The 13546-nt window shown below is 40.4% G+C and overlaps 1 protein-coding gene across 1 annotated transcript in view; it reads right to left on the reverse strand.

Moving 5' to 3' along the window:
• Positions 1 to 12739, reverse strand: part of GADL1 (glutamate decarboxylase like 1) — a 165576-nt gene extending 152837 nt beyond the window's left edge. Inside the window, exon 1 of the mRNA XM_025870637.2 lies at positions 12495 to 12739. Coding sequence (XP_025726422.2) covers positions 12495 to 12531 — 37 coding nt within the window. The 5' untranslated portion in view covers positions 12532 to 12739. The remainder of the gene's footprint in view (positions 1 to 12494) is intronic.
• Positions 12740 to 13546: the final 807 nt, after the last annotated feature.

The following is a 13546-nucleotide window of genomic DNA, read 5'->3' on the forward strand; positions in this document are numbered from 1 at the left end:
AGCCATCTGATTTCCAAGTCAATCATCTTCATCTCTTTGCCTTCAGCCTGTCTATTTTGGTAAAACCTGCTCTGCCCACTTACATGGCAAGTCTGAAATTCTGAAAAATTAATACTCATTATCTCAGCATCCTTCAACCAATCACTGATAGAAATTAATGTATAAATATCCAGCTCTTTTGTTTTTAATATGGGATAACTCTGAGGTGTGTATTCTTCACTAACACCCAGAGTTCTCTAGCAGAATTAAGCTTCAATTACCCACAGTGATACCTTGCTTAGAGTGTAAGTAATTACTTACACTGTAATCCTTGACTTAAGGTCGGCTTCTGGAAAACTCAAATCAAAACAAGTGATTACCATTTTTTGAATGCCTGTAGCCCAGACAGACACTGTACTAGACACCTATATGTTTTTATGCAACTCTTTATGACATCTGACGCAACGAGTATCATTCCCAATTCTACAAATATGAAAATGAGGATCAGAGAAGTTAATTAACTTTGTGGAGGTCACATAGCTGGTATAGTAAATAGCAGAGCGGATATGCAAACTATGATTGATTGCAGTGTCTCTTCTCTTTTCACTAAACCATACTGCCTCTCTCACCGGGGAGACTGGAAGAGCACATGGGAAACAATAAAGGAACAATTAACTGCTAAACTGACATATTGTATTGAACACTTTTGGGCAAAACTGTTATCATATGTATGTTCCACAATTACTTTCTGAAATTCTCTTTTGTTGTGCCATCAACTTGAAAAATAAGACCATGGACAAGTATTAGGAAATTCAATTTTTCATAGATTTTCTCTCTCCTCTATCTCTGCTTCACACAAATTAGGTACTGAAATAAAACTGAGCTGATGGCATAACAGAATATACCATGATGAAAATGCATATGAAGAAAATATGTTCCCTGGATGTATTTTTCGGCCTGCATAGCATTTGAAAGAATGGATAAGATACGTCATAAAATATCAATTAAGTCTCTATTGATTTTGAAAGTCGATGCAGAACATTAGGAGATCAAACAACACAACATCCAGAGTGCTGAATTGGGAATAGTCTTATCAGCAAGAAACTCAAACAAAAGGAGGACTTAGCAATATATTTAATAGGCCAAAATTGGACTGTGGAAATTTAAAATTTGTCAATGCTGCAGCTAAATCACGAACACAGATTTTAATATTTAGCAATGGCTTGCTGACATCAAGTAACTTAGATAGTTGCTCTGTAGTATTTCCCATTAAAAAGCTCCTGAGTGCTGAAATTCTTGGCACTGCACCTCAGATGCAGGTGGAAACAAACGTAAAATTTAACTCTGATTTAACAGTATCTTACAGTGATGATTTCTTACTTCTAATTATCTGCTCTGACAATATGCACAGAAAGAACATTGTGGAATTTGGGATGGGGAGTTCTAGGCCCAACTCTAGCCCTACATAGTTCTGTGATTTCAAGTAGTACTTTACTCTGGTTAAATGATGCTGTCAGTTAAATGATGCTCTACAAGATACCTTGTCACTCTACCTGTCAAAGATTCTAGGGCTAAAGCCATTTTTCATTTAAAATCCTATTCATGTAATGAACACAGATCACATCCCAGCATTTCTAAAAGAGATCCTCTTCAATGCTCTGCACTACTGTGAATTCCTAAAATGTTTCAGGACCGCCATGGTGGTGGTTCATGGGAGGAAATGATGAAGAAGATGGTCTTTAGGGCCCTGAGGACTACTTCAGGCACAGCAAAGTTGTTTTATGGCAAAAACCTCTCTATACTATTTTGCCTATAAGAGATTGTAGGTATGAATGAATGCAGTAATACTTTAGCTTCAAATTACAATGTGACTTGACTGACATTTGATACCCATTACTTTTCCCTCTTTAAAAAACAGGTAACTTTTCTGCTAAGCCTCACTTACCATGGGAGCTTCATCAGCAGACCTGAGGCCCAGGTTTGTGCATATGTACCCGTGGCAACTGCACTCTCCAAAGACACTGCCGGGTGTCAATGGCAGTGGCTGAAGCAGCCACTTTCATTTGTTTCAAGCTTGTCTGTGGCATCACTACCTTTATGACACACAGGTATACCGAGAAAATGTAAGTATTTTTATTTTGGTCTCTAATTAATCTTGTCATCCCCATGAGGCCCCATTGCTGGAAAGAGTAACAAAATTTACCTTACTTAGTGCAATCTGGTTAAAGTTTGGTCAAATATAATAAATTAAACAGTCTCTTTAGACAATGTTCAGTTTTACTGGGTAAAAATTCTTGATCTCCTAAATGTCCATTTCCCCTTCTCCTAATACTCTTCTTGATGGCTTCGAGGTACGTGGGCAGAAAAGCAAGTGACTCAACTTCAAGATGGTGGGCAGAGTGGTAGGGTCCTTGGATCAGCATAGCGTCCATTGGCACCTTTGTCTCGGGGCAATCTCACTTTCTACATCCTTTCCCACCTAGCCATCATGGCTGAGGCATATTCACGGTCTCTTCTCCCTCACCTTGGTCAGATACTAAGGGTGTTCCATGATGACCTCACCTGGGCTGTTGACAATGGTATAGACCCTCCGGGCTTATGCCACATCCTTCATCACCTCCCTAATTGAGCAGGTCCACCCCATGATTCCTGCCTTCGTCTTCATCAGAGACGGACCCTTAGGAGGATCAAAGGTACTTGATCCAACCACCTTCCTGAGAAAGAGCCACCTCCACACCTTAAAAGGCTAAATCCAGCTTCTCCCTCCTCATCCAACTTCAGTGAGCCATCCCTTTTGCTTTGAAGAGATTGCAAGGTGGCCTCCTTCAAGAGAAGCTGGTAAAGATCTCCATTCTTGCCTTCAATGTTTTGATAAACCTACCATATAAATGATCTATGCCCCTCCCTGCCCATGGGCTTTGATCCCAAGTAATGAGAAATAGATACCATGTCTTTCAACACTTGCCTCCCTTGCTTCAATCTCTTTTTCCCTCCCCATTATCACCTCATGACAGGAATGGAGTTTTTTTTTTAAAGATTTTATTTATTTATTTATTTGGCAGAGAGATACAGAGAGAGAACAAGTAGGCAGAGAGGCAGGCAGAGGGAGAGGGAGAAGCAGGCTCCCCGCTGAGCAGGGAGCCCGATGCGGGGCTCGATCCCAGGACCCTGGGATTATGACCTGAGCCGAAGGCAGCCACTTAACCAACTGAGCCACCCAGGCGCCCCCAGGGATGGAGATTTTTCATTGACTTTTCTTACATTAAATATTCCCCTTTTCATCCTAGCTTTAAAGGTGCACAAAGGTTATCTTCTCTGTACTATGAACAAACTCCATGATTTTATCTTCTAGGCCTAGTAGGTCATATTAAAGGGGAAATACAAGAATTTAGAGAGCCCTATCTCAAGGTGATAGCCTGACTTGTGAAAACTATTGTTTTCCTTTGAAATTCTTATTTTGACCACTGGAATCTAACTAGTAATTATCTTTCTCTTTGCAGTCTACCTGTAAGGATCATCATTCCTCTTAAGCAGATAGCTTTTTGCAGAGAAGAGCACATACTCAGACATAGCAGGAAAAAAGCATGGTAATATATTTTTTGAAATATCATGCGCATGAAATGCTCTAAAATTGGATTGTGCTGAGAGTTGCACCACTCTGTAAATTTGCTAAAAATTGAATTGCACATTCAAACAGGTGCATTTTAAGAAATGTAAATCATGCCTCAATAAAGCTCTTAAAAACTCATGTGCAGCATAAAAGAGTGAGCACAGTTGCTCAGCCTCCTGTAGGCTGTGCTATGGACCTCTTAGTGGCACTGCCGACGAGAGCAGTAGAAACAGAGCAAGCAAGGAGAGCACGTGCAGGCATTGTCCTCTCCATAAGGGTTAGGGATCAATCATACTCCCAGTACAGTTCAGTGAGTAGAAAGCTATAATTTTCCTTTAAACTGGGACTTACTTGCCAAATCTGTTTACATGGATGTCTCTCCAGCAATAGAATGTTATCAGTTTCTTTAAATCGTGAGCATGAACTGTAATTACGCATGCATGTGTTTACATAAAAATCTTTTTTCACTGGCATACACTCTCTATGGAAGCTTCTTCTCTGGCAACATCAAATATCCAGAACGTACATAAAAATACACAAGAATGCAAAATAAATAAATAGAACAATGTTAGTGTAACAGATACCTGTACACTCTACTTACATAGACCTATTCACATTTCATTCAGAGGCAATCTACCTTACATCAGGTACAATTCCAACCCTTTGTGGGCTAGAAAACCAAGAATATGAGACAGTAACCAAGCTTGTTAAGAGCAATAAATTGGAGGAAATGTGGCAAGTGGTGACTAAAGATATTATTAGGATTTATGAGAAGAAAACCATAACAGCTGACACTCATGGGAGACCATGATGGAGACAGAAACAGTATAAAAGAAGCTACAAGAATTCAAAAACAGCAATCTGCCCATCATTCAATGAAGGGACAAACAGCTGGATACATCTCAACTCCTAGAAATGTTGTATTATTCAGTGCTAACAATGGCAATGCCAAGATACACAAAAAAGGGTTAAACTTGTTGAGTGAGGCAAGTAGGTTTTACAATTATTTTATAAATTATTCTATTCCTAAAAGCCTGTTTTGCTTATTTTTAAATTAGCTATTCTTTTTTTATTGTGGTAAAAAAACACAAGACAAAATTTATCATTTTAACTATTTTTAAGTGTAGAGTTCGCTATGTTGAAGTATATTCACATTGTTGTGAAACAGATCTCCAGGACTTTTTCATCTTGTCAAACTGAAACTCTATAATCACTAAATACTTTCCCTTTTCCATTATTCTCTCACCCCCTGGTAACCACGTTGATTTCTATGAATTTGATTGCTTTAGTTACCTCATTTAAGTGGATCGTACAATATTTGATCATACAATTTGGTGTCTGGCTTATTTCATTTAGGTTCATCCATGGGGTAGCATGTGATGGGATTTCTATCCTTTTTAAGGCCGAATAATACATCCATTGTATATATAAACCACATTTTGTTTATCTACTCATCCAATGATGGACATTTGGGGGCTGCTTCTACCTCTTGGCTACTGTGAATAGTGCTGCTATGAACATGGATGTGCAAATATCTTTTCAAGACCTGTTTTCAGTTCTTTTGGATACTTATCCAGAAGTGGGATTTTTGGATAATACAGTAGTTCTATTTTTTTTTTTTTAAGTAGGCTTCATGCCCAGTATGGAGCCCAATGTGGGGCTTGACCTCACGACCCTGATAGACCTGAGCTGAAATCAAGAGTCAGATGCTTAACCACTGAGCCACCCAGGTGCCCCCTATTTTTAATTTTTTGAGGAAACCTCTATGCTGTTTTTCATAGCAGTTGCACCATTTCACAAGCCCACCAATCATCTACAAGAGTTCCAATTTCTCCACATCTTCTTCAACACTTCTTATTTTCTGTTTGTTTTTTAGTAGTAGTCATCCTAGTGAGTGTGAGGATCAATGATGTTGAGCACTTTTTCATATACTGTTGAGTCATTTGCATATCATCTTTGAAGAAATATTTGCTCAAGTCTTTTGCCTAATTTTTAATCGGGTTATTTGATTTTTTTGTAATTGAGTATAGGAGTTCTTTATATAGTCTGGATATTAACTCCTTATCAGATATATGATTTGCAAATATTTTCTCTCACTTCACAGGTTGCTTTTTCATTCTGTTGGTTGTGTCCTTTGATACACAAAAGCTCTCTGGATTGATGAAGTCTCAGGTGTCTATTTTTGATTTTGTCTCCTATGCTTTTTGTGTCATACCCAAGAAACTATTGCCAAATCAACTGTCATGAAGATTTCCCCTATGTTTTCTCTTAGGAATTTTATAGTTTAGGTCTTTAATCCACTTTTCAGTTATTTTGTATATTGTGTAAAATAAGGGTCCAACTTTATTCTTTCACATGTGGATATCCAGTTTTCTCAACAGCATTTGTTAAACACACTGTCCTTTCCCCACTGAGTGGTCTTACATTGGAAATCATTTGACCACATACATGAGGGTTTATCTCTTGTCTCTCAATTCTATTCCATTGGTCTATTTATCTGTCTTTATGCCAGTATCACACTGTTTCAACTACTGTAGCTTTGCAATATGTTTTGAAATCAGGAAGTGTGAGTCCTCCGAGTGTGTTATTTTTCAAAATTGTTTTGGCTATTTAGTGTCCCTTGAGATTCCATATGAATTTTAAGGTGAAATGTTCTATTTCTGCAGAAAATGCTCTTAGAATTTTGATAAGGATTGTACTGAATCTTAGTTCACTTTAGGTGATATAGACGTCGTAATCATATTAAATCTTCCAATCAATGAACATGAGATGTCTTTTCATTTATTTGTGTCTTCGTTAATTTCTTTCAGTAATGTTTGCAGTTTTCGGTGTAGAAACTTCTTATCTCCCTGGTTAGATTATCTGTAAGTATTCTTTTTGATGCTGTTATAAATCTTAAAAGTTTTTTTTATATACAAACTGTAAGTGTGTACCTTTTAAAGATATTATCAATGAGACAGCCAGATGTAGAATAGACAGCTGGTATCCTGTTGGTATCCTGTTGGTCTAAATCCTTCAACTCTAAATATCCTATTTGCTCACCCAAATGCACATGCTTTCAAGTCTTAGTCTACAAAATTTAGCCATTCCACCACCAATAAGAAGCAGGAAATGAACAGCAAAGATGCATTCCATGGTGTCCTCTTGAGTCTAGGGACCAACACTTGTTGGGACTCATCCCCTACCACAGAAGCCACAGTCTAGACACCTTTAAGTAAAGTATTTAAACCACACCTGGGAACTTGCAATGAAGCACAGCTAAAGCAGGAAAATTCCTGCTCTACAATAACTCCATTGCATGAGAATTTTGTGCTGTATTATTCATAAAACGAGTATCAGGTAAAGCCCCACATTGGAGGTCTCTGTGATTCATTTTGTGTCCAAATCTGCAACTTCTATTGAACGGATGGTCCTTAAAGCCGTGATTGCAAAGGAAGCAGACCAACTACAGCTCCCTAAATCAGCCAGAGAAAAGCTCTGTCCTTGCACAGACCCAGAAAAATGTTGAGCTAATCCATCATAATTTAATCAGTAGCAAAAACAAAAATAAGGAATTAATATCCAAAACATATAAAGAACTATACTACAACAACAAAAAACAAACAATCCAATTAAAAATATGCAAAGGTGGGGTGCCTGGGTGGCTCAGTCATTAAGGGTCTGCCTTCGGCTTAGGTCATGACCCCAGGGTCCTGGGATCGAGCCCCCGCATCAGGCTCCCTGCTCTGCGGGAAGCCCTCTCCCTCTGCCCCTGCTTGTGTTCCTTCTTTTGCTGTGTCTCTCTCTGTCAAATAAATAAATAAAATCTTAAAAAAAAAAAAAACCTATCTCCCGTGCCATATTTTTCTATTGTATTCTCTATGTGTGCTGTTTTAGTTCTGTGTAGGAAGACTATTAAAAACCACTGTCCCCCACAAAAAAAATAGGCCACCGTCCCTTTTTCAATTACTCTGTTAGGAGTGACAGAGGTCAAAGGTCTCCTTCCTTCTTCCTCGTATTACAATGCATTTGCTATTTGCTTTGGAGGTTCTATTTAAACTAAATCTTTTAAAACATACTCCCCATAGAGTTCCATGTGTATTTATCCATATAATTCAATGTGGTAAATATTTATTGAGGGAGGACTACAGGACATACTCATCTTCAATGTACCAGGTACTTTACATACATTCTCACAAAACCCATGAGGTTAGTAGTGTTATTTGCTATCATGGTTGTTTCTAGAAGTCAATTGTACTGGAGAGGGAACTGATGCTCAGAAAGGGGCCTCACCGTTATTGGAGTCATAAACTGAGCTTTGGTCTATAACGGGCAAAGTTCAAACCCTGTCCTTCCCCAGCACTGCCTTAACCAAATGGAAATTGGTCAGGATGACCATTCGTCAAAAAAATAAATATTTCTTATCACTGGATTTTCAAGAATTAGTAATCCTGATGCACTCCTATGCAAATTTTCATCTCTATATTATTCCTTAAAATATTTTTAATCCTTTTCTAGATTTGTAGGATTCTCTCTCATATTTGAAATAATTAGTAAATGAGAGCAACAATTTTCAAACAACTTATTATAATGCTTAATGAAATTAATGTAAGAATTGAGGGCTCAATATGAGAAGCTCAATAAAATCCTTTATTGCCTAATAGATGAAATGATATCATGGTTCTTTCTAGAAGTCAAGGATTAAACTAAGAAATGTAACTTAACCAAGAGAACGTAGAAGGAGGAAGGGCTGAGGTGGTATAAAGGAGCTCAAAAGAAGGTGATCTTCAAGGGAAACATTGAACTGTCAACACAAAGGCAGCAAAATCCAGATCATGGAGCGTTCTATAGGCCAAATAACCCAGGCTCCTTAACAGACAAATTATAAGAATAGAAAAAGACAGGAGGGTAAATCTATAAATTAAAAGACATATCACAGTTTCTTCTTAATGGATAACACTAAATTGCTATGTCTAGGAAAGCATAATTAGATGGTTCAAATATAAAAAAAAAAATGCAAGAAAGTAATTGCTACCCAAGTCAGTCAGGGTATTAATCACTTATGGGGGAGGGAAGGGGCTATGGTTGGAAGGGACCACATAGGATATGTGCCCTCAAGATGATAGCAAAATTATATTTATATTATATTTCTTCACCTGTGTGGTGCTTGCAAGGGTACAAAATAATAGCCAGATGTTTTACATAATCAATCCCTCATAATCCAAAAAGAAGTTTAATGAACACAGAACCAATCACCATGGAGCTCTGGTCTCTCAGTGATCATCAGAAGCTCAAGGTGAAAGGAAAATGGGGAGGGAGAGAAAGGGACTGTGCCAGAATCCATGAGGGGGTCAGGAACAAATTTAGTGGGGAAAGATCCTATTTTTGTGATATAATTTTCTTTGAGGTGTTTTCCCATTTCCATATCCATTCTCCCACAGTACCATGAAACAAGGGTACCACCCTCGAGTCAAGAGACTCAGACTTCTAGGGGCGCCTGGGTGGCTCAGTCGTTAAGCGTCTGCCTTCGGCTCAGGTCATGATCCCAGGGTCCTGGGATCGAGCCCCGCATCAGGCTCCCTGCTCCGCGGGAAGCCTGCTTCTCCCTCTCCCACTCCCCCTGCTTGTGTTCCCGCTCTCGCTGTCTCTCTCTGTCAAATAAATAAATAAAATCTTTAAAAAAAAAAAAAAAAGAGACTCAGACTTCTAGAGACTGAGTATGGCAAGCTAACTAGCGAGGAGGTGATGGGGTCACAGGGGCGCTCAGTGAGGTTACCAGAGTGCTGATGAGGGAAAATCTCAAAAAAATGAGATCAGGATTTCCTTCAGAACCAAAAAGGAATTCCCCATTTGGAAGAGAAAGGTGGTGCTGTTGGCAGACGCTGGAAAAAGAGGCCCAAGGTCCCACTTCTCAGTTAGAAAACTGAAGAAACAACGAAAAATTAAAAAGAAAACAATGTTGTGATGTTCCCAGGGATGGTGTTGAAGCAACATTATAATTTCTGCAAAGCATATAAATATATCAGATTAAAGGTTACTCATTTACCCTTCCATTCCCAAAGAATGGTGATTTTTAAAAAGGACAGGGGGAGGGGTAGAGTTTGGGGAGGGGAGGGCTACCCTGCTTTACAAAGTTTCACAAAGGTTCACAAAGGTTCTTGTTCCTGGAGCTAACTCTGCAAACAAAAGATAAACAAAAGATACTCAACTTCCATGCACTTGAAAGCACTTCAAGTATTATATGCAAAACAATTAAGGAACACTTACAAGTTAGGTATCCACGAACTGTCATAACATCTTTATATAACAAAGCAGGGAAAGCTAAGGGCAGAGTGGATATCAAAAGTTAGCTTAACCATGATTTGCAACAAAGGAGTGTACTCGACATGACAACATGTCGGAAAATTAGTATCCTTTGTCATTGTCTTTGAGTCATAAGGAGGGCACTAAATAAATTACTGAAAAACTTTGTTCCTGGATATCATAGTTTCAATTTCATTAAAATATACCAGACTTATAACAGTATTTTAAGGTCACCTTTTCAAGAGAAAAAATACCTACAACCCTCCCCCATTAAAACTTGGAATTTCCTTCCATTTTAAAAGTGTTTCAGTAAGAATCAAAGCTGAATAAAATAGAAAGAATGAATTTGCAGGTTGATTTATGTGGAATGTTTGTGGGTTTGTGTTATTATTTCAAACCACAAGGGGAAATAAATATATTTGAGTCCAAAGAACTCTTAATTTTTAATGGAATTAAAATTTCATCTGATGTAATCAATTTCCTAAACTTCTCTTGGATGTACTATGGCAAGATCATAAACCATATACAAGCATGAACAATTCTGTATCTGCAACAAAGTTCCCTAGTATACGTTTGTAACAGACAGCCAACAAGAATTTGTTTAACACAAGCATATCATTTAACATACTCATCAAATGTCGCCTTGCTCAATCTGGTCATACATACTTAGAAATTTTCAAGTCTGACAGATATATATCCTATATCCCACCTTTTAAGGTGTCACAGCCAACATTTGGCACCATTAGTTGTTATCAGACATGTTATCGCCTTATCACCTGCTCAAGGATGACCAGACACACAGCCTAAGCCTTCTGGTATTCTCTGGAATTAGAATTTAAGGTTAAACTTTGCACTTCACTATTCAAACATGGCCAACTATTGAAGTCTTCACAAGACCTGTCCAGTTACAAGGATGCATGTTTGATTTAGGAAGAACAGATACTTTTTTAAAGTTCCTATCAGAGTTCCAAAGGGTGTGTGGTTTTGAAACAAGAATTCAGATTAAAAACAAAAAACAAAACTGTGCAGGGCTCAGGTAGTCAGAATTGTCCTGCTCACCCTTGCCTCCCATAAAGAAGCCTGCCATACGATTAGGCATTCTGGGGCGCCTGAGTGGCTCAGTCGGTTAAGCGGCCGCCTTCAGCTCAGGTCATGATCCCAAGGTCCTGGGATCGAACCCCGCATCGGGCTCCCTGCTCAACGCAGAACCTGCCTCTCCCTCTCCCTCTGTCTGCCGCTCTGCCTACTTGTGCTCTCTATCTCTGTTAAATAAATAAATAAAAATTAAAAAAAAAAAGGAATTCTTTAAATCAACAATTTACTTTATACTTCTCAATCAGTTCTCAAATAGCCAGATGTCTTAAATGACAGTGTGTGCTGACCCTAGAAACGCAAAAGTAATAGTTTTGCAAAAAGCCCCTGTAGTTCCAAGCTAGTTTTTTCTTTAATACCATATAATGAAACACAGTAATAATGCAACTTGAAAAAAAATTTTTTTGAATAGGATCCGGGGCAATTATGCTGGGAACTTTTGGGGGACAATAAAAGGAACAAACGAAAAATGTTTCTTGTAGTACAATGGTTCTTGTCTTGCCAACTACTCTGCAAAATTCCCCGCCGGGAAAATGATCCGCAGGGAACGCAAGCCAGGGTACCTGAGGCACCTGTTGAGCCCAAGCCCCCAGAGAGCTCCGACTTAACACAGCTTCATTAAGTCGTGTTCAATACAATCTGAAAGGGTATTGATGCAAAGAGGAATTACTCCTGGAGGAGGGCTCCTCCTAAAAGGTCAACAACTAACTAGTTAGTGAAAAAGCCTAAATAGCAATAGTAATGACCTTTCAAAGCAGGGGTTCTTCTCAGGCGGGGGTAGGCGAGGGCAGGTAAGGGGTCAAGCGTGAAGCCCTTGGCAAACATCCAAACGTTTATGGATACGTGAGTTTTCACGAAAACAAGGTTCACAGTATTTCATCACACGTTCAAAGCCATCTAAGACCCTCCCTCGCTAAAACTGGTAATCATGATATGACAAAACTAAATGACATCCGCGTTATAAAATCAGTCTGGGGGAATTCTGCTGCTCAACACTTTCTTTAAACAACTAACATCCAGTCCCCCACCTGCAGGCTCCCATCCTAAGCACTTCAGGGCATCACTCTGTCTGTAAGATCAAGGTAGCCTCTTTTAACGCCTGTTGGTAGAGTCGCAGGGTGGAGGTGGGAGGGGTGGTGCTGTGCTTGTCCCAAAGTAGAAGCAAAATCAGCTTTCTTTCAGGGAAGGCACGTCCACGGGGCCTGGGGATCCCCGCAGCAGCGCGCCAAGCAGTAACACCCCGACATGCATTTCATTTAACAAACCTGCACAATGCCCATTCCGGTGCAAGCGCGACACTCCGCGCTTCATAGAAGTTAACTTGTTTAATTCTAAAAATAACCCCCAAAGGTGCAGAAAGGGATGCAAAAAAATCCATGACGACGGGGACTTCTTACCCACCCCAGCCGCCTTACAGAGAAATAACCCTCCTCCTCGTTTCCCCCAGGTCAACCAGCATCCGCGAGATAAAAAACCCGCGTGCGGAGCGATTAAGGGCTAAAATCGCAGCCGCACAGAGGCCAGTCGTTACCGTCCAGCGGGCACTCGCGGTCCGGGTGGCTGCTCATCGCTGCTCCCCGACTCCGGGCTGTCCCCCGCGCCGCTCCCTCGGTCTAGGCGGCGGCTGCAGTTGCTGAGGCAGCGCCCCCCTTGGGGCCCCGCAGGTGCGCCCGGCAGGAGCTGGGCGCGCGCCACTGCAGAGGGAGAGCCGAGGACACACGCCGGGCGCTCCTTTCACTTTGCAACCTGAGGTTACAGCGCAAGTTTCCTGCAGCCCAAGGCCCTCTTAATACTTGGTGTGCGGCTGGCTGCATGCCATCGACTTGACCCACGGCCAGGGTTCCGTTGACCTCGCTGGGAAGGGGTGGGAACAGTGTGTGGGAGCGTAGGTGATTTGACTGGGTGGGAGGAGGCAGAGAACACCCCCAGCAGCTCTCCCAGGCAAGGCAGGTGAGCGAGCCTCGGCCTGTAACTTTCCGAGTCCAGCGTTTTGGAGTAACTACCTCGCCACGTCCGATCTGGCCCCAGAAGCCCTCAGCTAAATATGATGCCTGCTCCAGGCCTCCAGCTCAGGGAACCTATTTTGGGGCCGCTGCGGTGAGCAGGATCCGCTACCCATTCATTCAGTACCGCCTTGACATTTCAGAGTTCTACAAGCGAATCCCTGTTCCCCTATCCGATTTCAGCCTCTCTTGCCTCTGCAAAATTCCGACTTGGAGAAGGGAAAGGCAGGGGGCTAGTGAGCAAAAGGAGGTGGTGAATTAGAAAGGCCCAACATTTATTTGGTGTTCAGACTAAAACTTTCTCAACATTGAATTTCTTCCAGCAAGCCCATGGAAGTTGGGTTGCAGCCCTGTTCCTATTGTAAAGTTAAATTTAATCAGCGAATGCTGCTTTTTTGTCTTTCCTCTAACAAGCTTTATGTTTAAAGTTAAATTCCCTTGGGAGCTTTTAAGTTAGGCTGTTGATATGGTAGGAGCAATCAGTTAATGCCATTTCAAAGCACATTTATGACAACTACATTAGGGAATTGCATTTGTAATCTAGCTCTTTCAACGGGCTTAAAAAAAAAAATTCCTGGTT

This window comes from Callorhinus ursinus, unplaced genomic scaffold (assembly GCF_003265705.2).
Source record: "Callorhinus ursinus isolate GAN/ISIS: 27379988/994484 unplaced genomic scaffold, GSC_fseal_2.0 scaffold1, whole genome shotgun sequence".
Classification (NCBI taxonomy): Eukaryota; Metazoa; Chordata; class Mammalia; order Carnivora; family Otariidae; genus Callorhinus; species Callorhinus ursinus.